We start from the raw sequence: 12,460 nt of genomic DNA, 5'->3' as shown, positions 1-12,460 counted from the left end.
ATAGCATCTCCCTTAAAGCATCTCCCTTCAGATTTTAGTTATTCATATTGTCATTTCTTTAGGTTATCAGACCTTTTCCACTGAAAACAGCTGCCTTCTGCTGCAGGAAACCAGGTTTAGTCAATTTAGTCAAACTCGGAGCATGTGAAGGAACTCCCCAAAACTGCACATTTAGACAAAAACAAAGCATTTCATTAACCCTTTCAAGCATCAATTATGATATCCTCAGTCAGGATTTTTTTACTGAGTGCTTTTATTCATCTTTAGTCATGAAAAACAAGGTTTGAACTTTATTTTTTTTTTCAACCCATATTTTCTAAAGATATATTTACATGTCCAGTAGTTGAAATATAGCTAGTGATGCATGATGTACAATTGAGTGGACATGTGGTTAATCATAATTTCCTCCCAATATAAAATCAACACTTGGAAAATTTAGCAATTGCATGACTCCTTAGATGTTACTTGATGTCACCATATTTTTCTTACCTGCAAGGGTCTCTTTTTATAGAAGGTTTGAACAGGAAAAAATGAGCAACTTGGTGTTTCTGGCTGTCTGTCGACCATCTTGGTTTCACTTTTTTTTTTTCACTTGCAATGGTTTGGCACTGGGTAGCAGTGTATGAGATGATGCAATAGCATCCTCTGTAGTGGCTGATGTGCAACTATGCCATCAAAACTCATGCATATACAAGAAAACAGCTTTTGAATAGCTGCACACTGTGGTGACCTCTATGCATGAAAGGGTTAAAGAATTAACCTTCAACTCCAGTTTGTGGAGTCAACAGGATCTAAAATTCACTCTGAGCAGCCTGAACAAGGCATTTGTTTTCCACAGAGACATGTTTATGGTCTCTTAAAGGCAGCAGACCGTAACATAACACTTAAATGACCCCGCTCCATTTTTCACACCAGTATCCAGCCAGTGCAAGAAACACAGATTTACACGGTTAAGTCTTGTGGACACACGGTGTTACTGCTCAGAAACATCTGGAACTTGTTAGTGAGGTGATTGGCCCATGTTCTGAGGCAGGGGAGCCTCAGACCAGATCAGGTCGTAAACAATCTGGCAGTGTTGTGAGTGTGTTTCTGCTTAGAGTGGGAATAACTCTAACTGTTATCAAATTATATTTAGTGTGAGTTTTTATCACAGCTCTATGAGACGTAATGTAATGTGTGTAATCTTGTGTCATGGATTTTCATTCGCTCTGTGAGAGAGTGCTGTAAAACCTTAAAATACAGGCCAGGATTTAAAGTGTGATTTTGTAACTTAATGTTCTTAACAGAATTAAAATGATAATTACTAGGTCCCTCAATAACATTATGTCTACATAATTTTGGGTCAATACATCAGGTACAACTATTTGTCTGAATACTGTAAATGAAATGCCTGTTGGTGGCACTAGATCAAAATTCAGAGAATTAGCAAACTCTATCTTGAATATCTTGAATACCAAATGTCAGCAGTAGATTTGATAGCATTTCACTCTAGACCATAACTGTTAACCTCCTGAACTGATGGACTCCAGCTGCATAAAGTTAAGAAGTGACTGAAAGAAGGTCTCAAGAAGGCTACTGGATTTATACGTCCCAGGTGAGCTCCTGCCGCCATGCCAACAATCAGCTTGTAATAAATAAATACATAGATATAAATTTACTGGCTTGTTATTTATTATTAAAATAATTTAAAAGATCTTCAAGACCTGTTTGAAGACGAGACACTTATGTCCTTTCAGCAGCTCCAGGTCAAACACAGAATATCCTCCACATACTCTTTTTGCAAATTTGCAGATTAAACATTTTATATTCACTACCTGCAAGTTTCTTCCTTCAGAAGTATATTAGTCGATCCCCGGTTCCTCTTAGTCAGCATGCTGAACCCCCACTTGCTCCTGAAGCAGCTTCAGTGTGTGAATGTGTGTGAAAGAAGAGTCTCCTCCATCTTAGATTCCTCCCGTATGAATGATGTGTGAATGTGTGAATGAGGATGTGATGTAAAAGTGCTTTGAGTGGTCGAAATGACTAGAAAGGCTCTTTACAAATACAGACCATTTACCATTTACCATTTACTAGACCTCCTGACAACTTTCTTATTACTCCAAATATTACAAAAAAGGTTTATTTACTGTATTTATCAGAAACTGCAGTCCCCAGATCAATATGGCATTGATAAAATCATAGGTACATGGTAGAGCGGTCTAATGTATTCTCATTGTCAAGTGAAAGCTTTTCATGTAAGTGGTTAAATGAGAGCCAGCACCAAATACTTCACAGGCCACACATTAGTTTCTCAACAAATGTTGCACTAACATGTCTCACACATGCAAAAAAAAATACAGGAAGGAGCTGGGAGCATATTTTCAGTGCCCTGTTATTTGCAAAAGTTTTAAAAAGAGCTTCACAAAATCCTGCACATGGAAATTAAATTGGAACCTGTATTGTTTTTGCTGGGATTCTCTCCAAATGATTTTGATCTTAACCCCTCTCAGAATACTCTTTTCATGAAACTGCTGTTACTAGCTGAGCAATGTGTTTGGTTCCAGTGGATTAAAGACAAACCCCAACAGTAACACAGTGGTACAGAGATTTATAGAAGGTTTTACACATGGAAAACATTTCAACAATCCATATTTCTTAAAAATCTGCTAACCAGTTTTAGCTCATTTACCATATGAAGTTCCACTCTTTTTATGAATGAATCTTCTTTCCTATTCTTCTCTGAATAATGTATGTTATGTCATGACTCTTCTTTTTTCGGTTAGGTATGAATATTAGCTGGCACAGTTGTCAGGTTTTCCCAGACAGTATTTCTGTCAGACGCAGCTAAATGGATGTAACAGGCCAAAACATTGTACACTCACGAGAATGCACGAGACTTCTGTGACAAATTAAGCATCTTTCCCTTTTCCAGTAAAGGTTTCAGAGAGGTTACCATCTTTGTGTATGTACCTTCAACATCTAAGAGTTCAGCTGAGGATTACCTTTTATGAGCAGGTCCTGGAATCACTGTGATTTCTTTCTACAACCTATAACACCAAGTGTGTGTGTGTGTGTGTGTGTGTGTGTGTGTGTGTGTGTGTGTGTGTGTGACTGCCTGTGTACGTGCAGGGGTACAAACACACTTTTCAAGCTGCTGATAGCATTTAGCATGAAAACAACAGCAGCAGCAGCACACAGGAGTGTTAACACTTCCTTTCCTAGACAGTTTCCTGTTAGATACAATAAGCAGCAGACGGCTAAATACAAAGAGATCAACACTGATATCCATGAATCTCATTTTCCACAAACATCTAATCTCACTGCTTATTTTTGCGCTGTCACTGAGGCGCTCAGACACTCTGTTCCACCTTTTTAGCAACGCTGGTGTGGGTTTGACCTGCGGATGACTGGCGACCAGTCCAGGGTGCACCCAAAGTCAGCTGGGATTAGCTCCAGCCCCCCACGCGACCCTTAAAGATAAGCAGCATAGACGGTGGATGGATGGATGTTCTATCTTTTAAGAAATAAACTATTAAATTAGGTCAAGAAATACTTAATTATGTAAAATTAAAATACAATCGGGGGCCAGTCCCACAACACAATAGTTTATCAGCATTTCAGCATTTCTTTTATGCCCAGTGCACACTAGAGGGTTTTCAAATCATAAATTACTCTGAAAACGTTGGAGACTGTGGTTTTACAGATGACCACATACGTAGACTTAATGATTTTAGAGTGATAATTCTCTCTCGTGTGTTCTGGCTCTACCAAAGGATCTCCTACCAGACTAGCCAGGAACACCTCCAACAGAAGGTGCCCTGGTAAATCCTGATCAGATTGGTTTGCCAGAATTTCCTTTGGACCATCTCCTCTCCATAGCCTCCTAAACCTCCTCCCACACCTGGGTTTTGCTTCCGTGACCACTGACGCCTAAAAAGTGCCGTTCTGCAGCCTGACAGCCTCGGGATAATTATCAATAATCATTATTTCTTATTCATTTCATTGTCTTTCTTGCTTTCTTCTTGTTAATGTTGATTATTATTGTTTATGTTGGCTTCCATGGGCCAGTCTCCACAAGACTTAGCTGAGTTCAGTTCCATTTGTTGTTAGTTAACCAGGTGTTATTGTTGTTGGCCTTGTAGGTGTACTGGTGCTATTGTTGATAGCAGGACATTTCCACTAAAAAGAAAACTCGTACATGTTCTGAAGATGTCTTCACATCACAACATGGTTGTTATGTCAGTCCCTTTGTTTTAGATAAAATTCGTCAAAATGACCATGAAGACGCAATATTTTATATTTTTTTTACTGTTACTGTTTTCCTTGAAAATAAACAGTTTGAAATTAAATTAGAAAAGCCCACCATCTAAAAAGAAATGGTTTTAGATGGTGGGCTTCGGCAGGCAGGAGACATTGGACTCCTCTGACATGTTTTTGTCTATTTAGCTCCTCCTGTCTGGATGTATGAATGAAGCACTCATTTTGCAAGAATGTACACTTACCATTTAAGGTAGTGCCAACTACATTTGCTTCAGTGCCTTACAACCTGGAAATGTATTTTGTAGATTTGGCCAACAGTTCTATTAATTATGATAATTTCTCATTGTTCCATTTTACAGTAAACAACTGTGTAAGTACATATAACAGTAACGAGTCAGATTCCCTGCTTTCGTACATGTTAGCATGTTTCACTTTTGGGTGGGGAGGTCCCCCAATCAAACTTGTGACATGTATTTCCCACCAAGGTGCTGGGTGCAGTAAACAGTATTCACAATAATTGAAGAAATATGACAATATATGACCACACATTGAACCTTTCAATGTGTAGGATTCTATTGGCAGAAATGGAACATAATATTTGTATTTATTCAAGGGAAGATGTTTGTTATCCTCTGAAGTCGATTTCTTCTGTGGGGCTAACCCCCACCACTAAGTTGCCAGCTAAATAACACACGGGACCTTTATGATGTTTTGGGGGGGGGCATGCAAAATAACTTTACTAAACCCTGTTACTGCTGTGTTGCTTCTCTCTCTCATTCGTCACCATAACATAAAGCACAGTCTGTTTTTAATTCCTATAATAAGACACATTGTCACATACACAGTTATACACAGTATAATGTGCAGTGAAATGTTCTGCCACACACTGGTCATGCACACTTTACACCTTAAATGTATCAGTAAAAGGAGAGAGGGGTGTGTAGCTATTGTAATACAGTAGAAGTACATGCAGCAGTTGGAACAGGAAGAGAAAAGATGGGAAATAATGTCCATCCATCCATTTTCTATACCGCTTATCCGTCAGGGTCGCGGGGGGAGCTGGAGCCTATCCCAGCTGACTTCGGGCGAGAGGCGGGGTACACCCTGGACTGGTCGCCAGCCAATCGCAGAGCCACATATAGAGACACTAAATATTGTGAACAACCTGAAGTTAGTTAAACTTATTTAGAAGAGACAATGAAGGCAGAAAGTAGATTCATGTGTACTGTAAACATACATCAACTTCTGACATCATTATATTTTCCAAATAACAACAGCTGTCCTCTCAGTGATTTATGCTGATGGTTTTGATATATAACATGGGCAACAGTATGAAGTCACCCAGACATTACACGCACATATGATTGTCGAATACCTCATTCTAAAATCAAGTGCATTAACAGCCTCTTATGGCCTTTTAGCTGTACACCATCTGAGAGAGATCTGACTGTAGGGAGAGTAGTCTCACTGGCAGACTATGGAAAAGTTTGGCAATATTTTTCTGTGGTAGGTGAAGGACAGTGCAGGAAACCAACCAGAATCACCAATGAGTGGGCCTCATCCCAGCTAAATTACTCTCAGTTACCCTCAACGGGTTTCTGATGGTTTTCCATGTAGCATGTTAGCTTGACAACTTGTTATACTTGCTTCACTGAAAACAGTATAGGAGAGGAAGGAAACTGAACACAATGGTTAGCCAATGGGAAGCTTATCTGCGTCCACACTCAAGGGCTTCAGGAAAAATACCTCCTACCTCTGTGCTACTTCAAAACAGTTTGTTATGTTGTGTTTTGTGTAATGTTTCCCAATCTCAATGACTAACGGCCAGATTGCCTGACATAACAAGTTCAATCACTCACATGCAGAAATGGACTACTTGTGGCAAAACGTTATGCTGCTCTCAAGAATTACATTGATGATTCTGCTGGAGAGCTAATCCTGTTTAATGAACAAAGACATGATCAAAAATTTTCAGTAGTTAAATCAAGAATCCCAAAAGTGTATCACATAAGGAGGAGATGTTGAAGGGACTTGTAGAGGCAAACAGTGTTGGTATGAGCGTATCAGCAGATTAATAATGAATAGTTGTAATGGCTGCAATGTACACCTGCATGTTTACATGAAGGGTAATGTCATTGTACATTTAATCTGGACTACGCATCAACACAGCGTTAGAGCCATGCAAATATATTTATCATATATGAATATGATCAATATGAATATGAGATATCTAATCCTATCAAGTCCTCCTCCTCATTCCCTGAAAGCCATCACTGAGAGCCGTGGTAGGTGAAGGGTTCCAGGACGGGGGTGCAGGTCTCTTGAGCAAGGCAGGCCATCCTGTTGTTCTCACAGCTGTCCTCGGTGCCAGGGCCAATGTACACCCCATCAGCAGAGTGGATGGACGGGTCCTCGTCAAAGTAGTTGTGGGGCCGCAGCAGGACTCCGCCCCCATTGCCCACTGTTACTGTGTTGGGGATGTCCTCAGCGTGGGGGATGTGGAGGAAGCCGGTGGTCACCCAGGCAACCAGGTCCTGGGAAAAATGGGGAAATGAGGAGGAATGAGTGAAAGCACATTATGTGTTGATTCTCGTTTCATTCTTATATTTTACTGAGGTTTCTAAATAAAAGCCCCGACCACACACACACACACACACACACACACACACACACACCTCATTTTCAATGCTTTCATTATCTTCAATGTACTTGCTGAAGTCGACAGCAGGAGCCCAGATGTCATGCTGATTGTACAGACTGCCACAGCCCTGCTCCAAGTCCTTCTGCTTAGTGATAGCGACCTTATACCTGAGAAAGTAAAGCTAAGTTAGATTTCAGAGATAGGAGAGGACTACGCAGTAATGAGGAGACACTGTTTTAGACACCGAGGTCATGATGATGATGAATCCAGCTGCTGTAACCTCAGGCCTTTCATCCCCTTACAGGGAGCCTGGCTTCTCACCTGGCCCAGGACATGGCCTTCTCCTCAGGCTGACTCTCTGGGAGATGATCCCCAGCGAAGCTGAACACCTGCAGCCTGTAGGAGCGCTGGTGACCCCAGCGGTTGGTCTTGTTGCTGGCGATGTGAAGGTAACGAGGAGTCTTTGTGTCATGTCGCAGTGCGGCCTCCTGCGTGAGGTCAAATATAAGATGCCTGTTATAGAATTTCCTGTCAAGTTATAGATCCTGGGGCAGCACAGTGCACTGTTGCCTCACAGCAAAAAGATTCAAGGTTCAAATCCGCTGGCCGGTAGGTTTGCAGTTTGAACCTTGAGTTTGTTTTCCTCCCACAGTCCAAAGACATGCAGGTTAACTGGTGACTCTAAATTGCCCGTAGGTGTGACTGTGAGTGTGAATGGTTGTCTGTCCCTATGTGTTGGCCCTGTGATTGGATGGCGACCAGTCCAGGATATACCCCGCCTCTTGCCCAAAGTCAGCTGGGACTGGCTCCAGCCCCCCTGCGACCCTCAAGGATAAGCGGTACGGACAATAGATACTGCATGGGTGGAAGTGACCAAGGATTATTTCTATTAGAAAGCAGCAGTTGAGCTCTTTATCCTAAGAGAAACAGGAGGTGCATGATTACATACAAGGTAAGAGGACATACCATTGTTATTAAGAGTGACATTATTGACCTTGTGAGAGCCCTCTTTCAATTTGTTTCCCGTTTGTCTCATTACTTCTGGTTGCTATTGCTGGCTATGGTGAATACAAGTAAAAAGTAACAGTCCTGATGGGTTCACACAGCCTGCTAAATCCTTTTCACAACAGATATCAGATTAAAAAGATGATCTTTTGCAAAGTTATGTTCAGCATTAACTTGCTTCCTGTGCAGCAGTAGCAGCTCACTGTTTTGATCATGAAAAGACTAAACAGACAAAATCAAGAGCTCTGATGCTAATGTATTGATATAATGATATGAAGATTTATGAATTATTTACATTCTTCACAGTTGATCACTAAACCAAATGAGTTTTGCTTTGTTGGTTATCAACACAAATGAAAACACATCTTTTCACCCATCTATGTAATATTAAGGTCAATAAAATGGAAAGAGAAATAAAAAAAAAGTGTTGTAGGAAAAAATGCCATAATGGCATAAAAATAGACTCAAAAGATGGGTTTCTGAAATAAAAATGTCTGAACTGTATTAAAATGGTGTGTTGTGGGATAAAGGTACGTGACCCCTTTCGTCAAACGTGTGACAGCCCGAGCACACCTTTTCAATGAAAATACTCCCTAATTGCTTCATTTTTTAAAACACTGGTAAGTGTAACAATTCAGTATTTTCAGTATTCAGTATTTTTACTACCTGCTGTATGTGAGCTGCCAAGAATAAAAATGCACCTGTGTCATCTAAGAAGATTTGACTATAGCCAGTTGACCATACCTTTGCTTGCAGCTATGAAGGTACAATAAAGTTTCACTGTTATAATGTGAAATACTGAAGAAACATCATACCTGCTCTGTTTGAAGCTGTTTCTCCACCACCTTTGGGATCATGGCATAGCGTTCAGGCATCCAGGGTAGCGAGACGTTCACAAACTCCATGTCTTTGGTCTGGAAAAAATTCTTCACTCCTAAGGGACATATTCAGTTGACTCCATGTAGTATTATCATTATATGTAGTGCCTGTGTTTTGATTATTATATTTTTAAAGATGATATTCTGAAATGCTCAAGGTCATTAAAATGCCTCACCTAAAACATCAAGATCCACTTTGAAGTTGATAAAATGGGTGTGGATATTTCCGGTGACATTTTCTGCTACTTGGTGACCAAATGGAAAACTGCTGTTCAACATGAAAGAAGAGGCAATGTAGCCGGTGGCATGCACCTTGGCCTCCACTGAGCCGCTCTGGTAGAAAATGAAATCCCACATGTAATCATAGTTTCCTATAGCTGTGATCGTCCTGAACACCAAAGCACTGTTTGCTAGTCCCCCATAACTGGTGAAGGGATACTCTGAGAAGTGCCTCCGCAGAGGATGACCCGTGTCATACTCAAAGACGCAAATGGAGTTTCTGAATCGGCGTGGGACACTAGTGTCCATGAAATGGAAAGTGTCTATGTAGGTGGCGGAATAAGGGCAGTCGACACCCCTGACCAACTCATAGGCACACCGGCCGATGCCTAAGCTGCCGTCAAGGAACTTGGTGAGCATGAGATTTGGGGTGACCGAGCCGTAGACTGAAAGGGCCTCTTGAACGCTAAGCTCGTAGATGATCCTCTCCCCTCTAAAACGAACATCAAAAACTCTCATGCCTCTAAGCGGGCTCAGGCCGAATGCAAAGCTCCAGTCAAGGTATATGATGTGGTTGTTCTTCACACTGAATCGCTTGCCTTTTACATAAAACGTCTGGGGTCCAATGCCTGTGGATTTCTGCTTGGGTTTGAGTGATGCGTAATTCGGCACAGCTTTGTAGATGACTTTCTTCACAGTTCCTGCTTCATATTGTTGCTTCAGTTCCAATAGACTGTCAAAGTACTGACCATTATAAAGCACTTGAATCACACGCCAGGCCAAAAAAATGGTGCTCTGGTGGTTGATTAAGATCTCAAAGCCCACTTGGTGGATGTAAAAGCCCTCCACATTTCGACACAGTGAAATCCAGGTCTGTCTGTCACCCGACTTGACCCCTCTGGGCATGTTGTCATAGTAAGCAGGGTGAACAGACTCATCTATACCAAAGCTGTCTTTCAGCAGCGTGCGGACTGGCTTAAGCACATAATGCAGAAAAAGGGTCATACCAATGTATTCCCCTGCAATGAAGGGGCGTGCAGTCAGAGGGAACTCCCTTTTATATCTCTCAAAGGTGACGTCGCGATGGTAGGATGGATTGGGGAGAGGGCCCACTACATATTCCTTGATGCTGTTCTTACTGCCATGAAAAACCACTGCAGTTGCCTCTCTTGTTGGTTTTGGCCCATTGGTATCAAGATGGTGCAAAATTTCTTGTTTTTTTGGCAGGGAGAGGTCGATCATATATAGGTAGTTAGCTGAAGGAGGTGAAGCTGGTTCAAATGAGATGTTCATTCCTGGGATCTTGGTCATGTAGTCACGTACCTGTAGAAATTCTTCCACCGAGAGGTCAGCAAACACGACGCTGCGCTCATTGTGCACCGCGGGTTGACTTGGGTTGACCTGTTGAGCAGGGCACTTTCTGTGAGAGCGTTCTGTGTTAAGCCATATCAGGACACAGTTACCTATCAATGAGGCAACAAGTGCAACACCCAGAAGGCATTTGAGGACCGTGCGAATAGTTTGGGAGACCATCTCTCCGCAGATGTCCTGATGATGTGCTGAAGAGAAGAAATGGTGACTGTTTAAGGTGGATATGTGAAAGGGGGGAGGAGCAAAAAATACATCAAGATAGTGGTGAGTAGTGCAGATAATACAGAAGCTAATTTAGCTCAGAGCAGCTTAGTCTGTCCTGCTCCTGCTGAGTACCTGGGTGTCTAGCAGGCTGAAAATAAAAACAGCTAACTTGGACAATACTCTCTTTAGTTATCAAATTAAAGCTGTGTCCAGCCAAGCTTAACTGTCAAGCTAAGAATGTTATAGCATTTATAGGCAAGAAATTTGGATAATGTACTACTAAGGTGCATGGATGGAAGTTATTGTGTGTTGTGGTGTGTATATTTTATTCTATTTTCCATACGTGCCGAGTAGGCTTTATGCTTCTGAAAACTGTATTTATTTATTTATGTGCTGTATTATGCTGTAAATGTAATCCTAAAGAGTCATAATGCAGGCTTCAGCACATAGTTTAATCTTCTGTATTGGAACCATGTTAAATCATATCGCCCCAGTATAATGAAATGAAAATTGTAAATAATGAAGTGTAAGTAAGTAGAAGAATAGTGAAAGCTATGCCAAAGAACATTCAAAAGTTGCATTTGAGGAATTTAATGCTATAACAATAAAACCGTTTAAGATGACATTATTAACACGTTATTGTTAGTAGTAGTATTGTTAGTAAGTATACAATATAATTTGATTATCTTTCCTCAGGATCATTAGTTCTTTTGTTATCTAAATTTATTTAATTATTTATGTTTTTATTGTTTTATTGTATTGTTCTTAAGAATTGTATTTTTGGATTGCACATTTTTAATGTTTATATTTTTATTTTGAAAAGATACTAATGTGCACTATTGAAATAAAACATGTTTACATTCCACATTTTTTGTTAGTGTCAGATTATTTATTATATAAGGGTGATGAACGGTGGTTGGAGGGCCCCAAGAGACTCTACAATCGCCTTAGGATGTCAATGTGTTACCTTTGATAAGACCGATAGTAGCATGGTACAAGGTTCATTTATTTATCATTCTACAACACAGGGCTCCACAATGAAATGCAAATTGTATTCTCAAATGCTACATAAGAATTTTTTATGTTGACGTGCAGAGGATGAGTGAAGGAATCTTGCAGCCTGAGGAAATAAATTGTAGAAAGTTGCTCTGATAACTTTTGGCGAAAATGAAGCAACAATTCATAAAAAGTTATCAAGATCCTTGGGGTTCAGGCAAATGACTGCATTGCAGATACATTTTCTGAATGTTTAGAGGCCATAATCCATACTTTTTAATTCTAGGAATGCCAGTGCTGGAGGGTTGACCATGACAGTTTTGGCTCAGACTAAAATATCTTAACAACTATTGAATGAATCCCATTAAATTTAGTACAGACATTCTTGGAGAGGATGAAACCTGATCAGTGATCACCTGAATTTCATCAAGTGCCATCAGCAGGCTGAAAGTGAATCTAAGTGATACAGTATATGATAAAACTGGGATTCTCACGATTGTCATTGTTACAGATATTCAAGGACTTTGATCATCCCTGACTATTCATCTAATCCATCGACTGATCACCTACGATATAATTAGGCACGAGATTTGGTAAAGATCAGTCATTGTCTCCTGGTAATGTATCCAAATTGGTGTTCCCCTCACTTTTTGTCTAGTACCACACTGAGGGTGAGATTTTAATTTATTCACTACTCTGGCATATACAGATACCTTAAAACCTAATGATGTTCCCACCAACCTCAGCCGTACTTTTAGTGTTTTAGCGTGCTTAACAGACTGTTAATCTGCCATGCTTATTGTAAATCCACACACATGCAGCACGTCAGTAATCAGACTTCTCTTGTATTAAGACCACCAGTCCTGGCTTTGAATGGTATTATTCTAAATACAAGGAAGGTGAGTGA

At 40.5% G+C, this 12,460-nt stretch overlaps 1 protein-coding gene across 1 annotated transcript; it reads right to left on the bottom strand.

Moving 5' to 3' along the window:
• Positions 1-6,386: 6,386 nt before the first annotated feature.
• Positions 6,387-10,553, bottom strand: LOC139216744 (amine oxidase [copper-containing] 3-like). The gene is made up of 5 exons (XM_070847969.1): positions 8,940-10,553; positions 8,701-8,819; positions 7,202-7,368; positions 6,915-7,047; positions 6,387-6,773 (listed from the first exon to the last, which is right to left on the bottom strand). Exons 1-5 carry the CDS (start codon positions 10,513-10,515, stop codon positions 6,510-6,512), a joined length of 2,259 nt encoding a protein of 752 aa, XP_070704070.1. The 5' UTR covers positions 10,516-10,553; the 3' UTR covers positions 6,387-6,509.
• Between the last annotated feature and the right edge of the window lie 1,907 nt (positions 10,554-12,460).

The sequence above is a fragment of the Pempheris klunzingeri genome, chromosome 17, assembly GCF_042242105.1.
Source record: "Pempheris klunzingeri isolate RE-2024b chromosome 17, fPemKlu1.hap1, whole genome shotgun sequence".
NCBI classification, from domain to species: Eukaryota; Metazoa; Chordata; class Actinopteri; order Acropomatiformes; family Pempheridae; genus Pempheris; species Pempheris klunzingeri.
Note: the sequence above shows the minus strand (reverse complement) of the source record. Positions and strands in the feature narration are given on the sequence as shown.

What these genes read in the sequence shown, in the direction of transcription:
- LOC139216744 (XM_070847969.1), bottom strand. Translation starts at nt 10,515, where the DNA reads ATGGTCTCCCAAACTATTCGCACGGTCCTCAAATGCCTTCTGGGTGTT. An exon ending in AGTGGATCTTGATGTTTTAG is followed by an intron (nt 8,820 to 8,939) that starts GTGAGGCATTTT and finishes TATGTCCCTTAG; the next exon opens with GAGTGAAGAATTTTTTCCAG. An exon ending in AACAGCTTCAAACAGAGCAG is followed by an intron (nt 7,369 to 8,700) that starts GTATGATGTTTC and finishes GACCTCACGCAG; the next exon opens with GAGGCCGCACTGCGACATGA.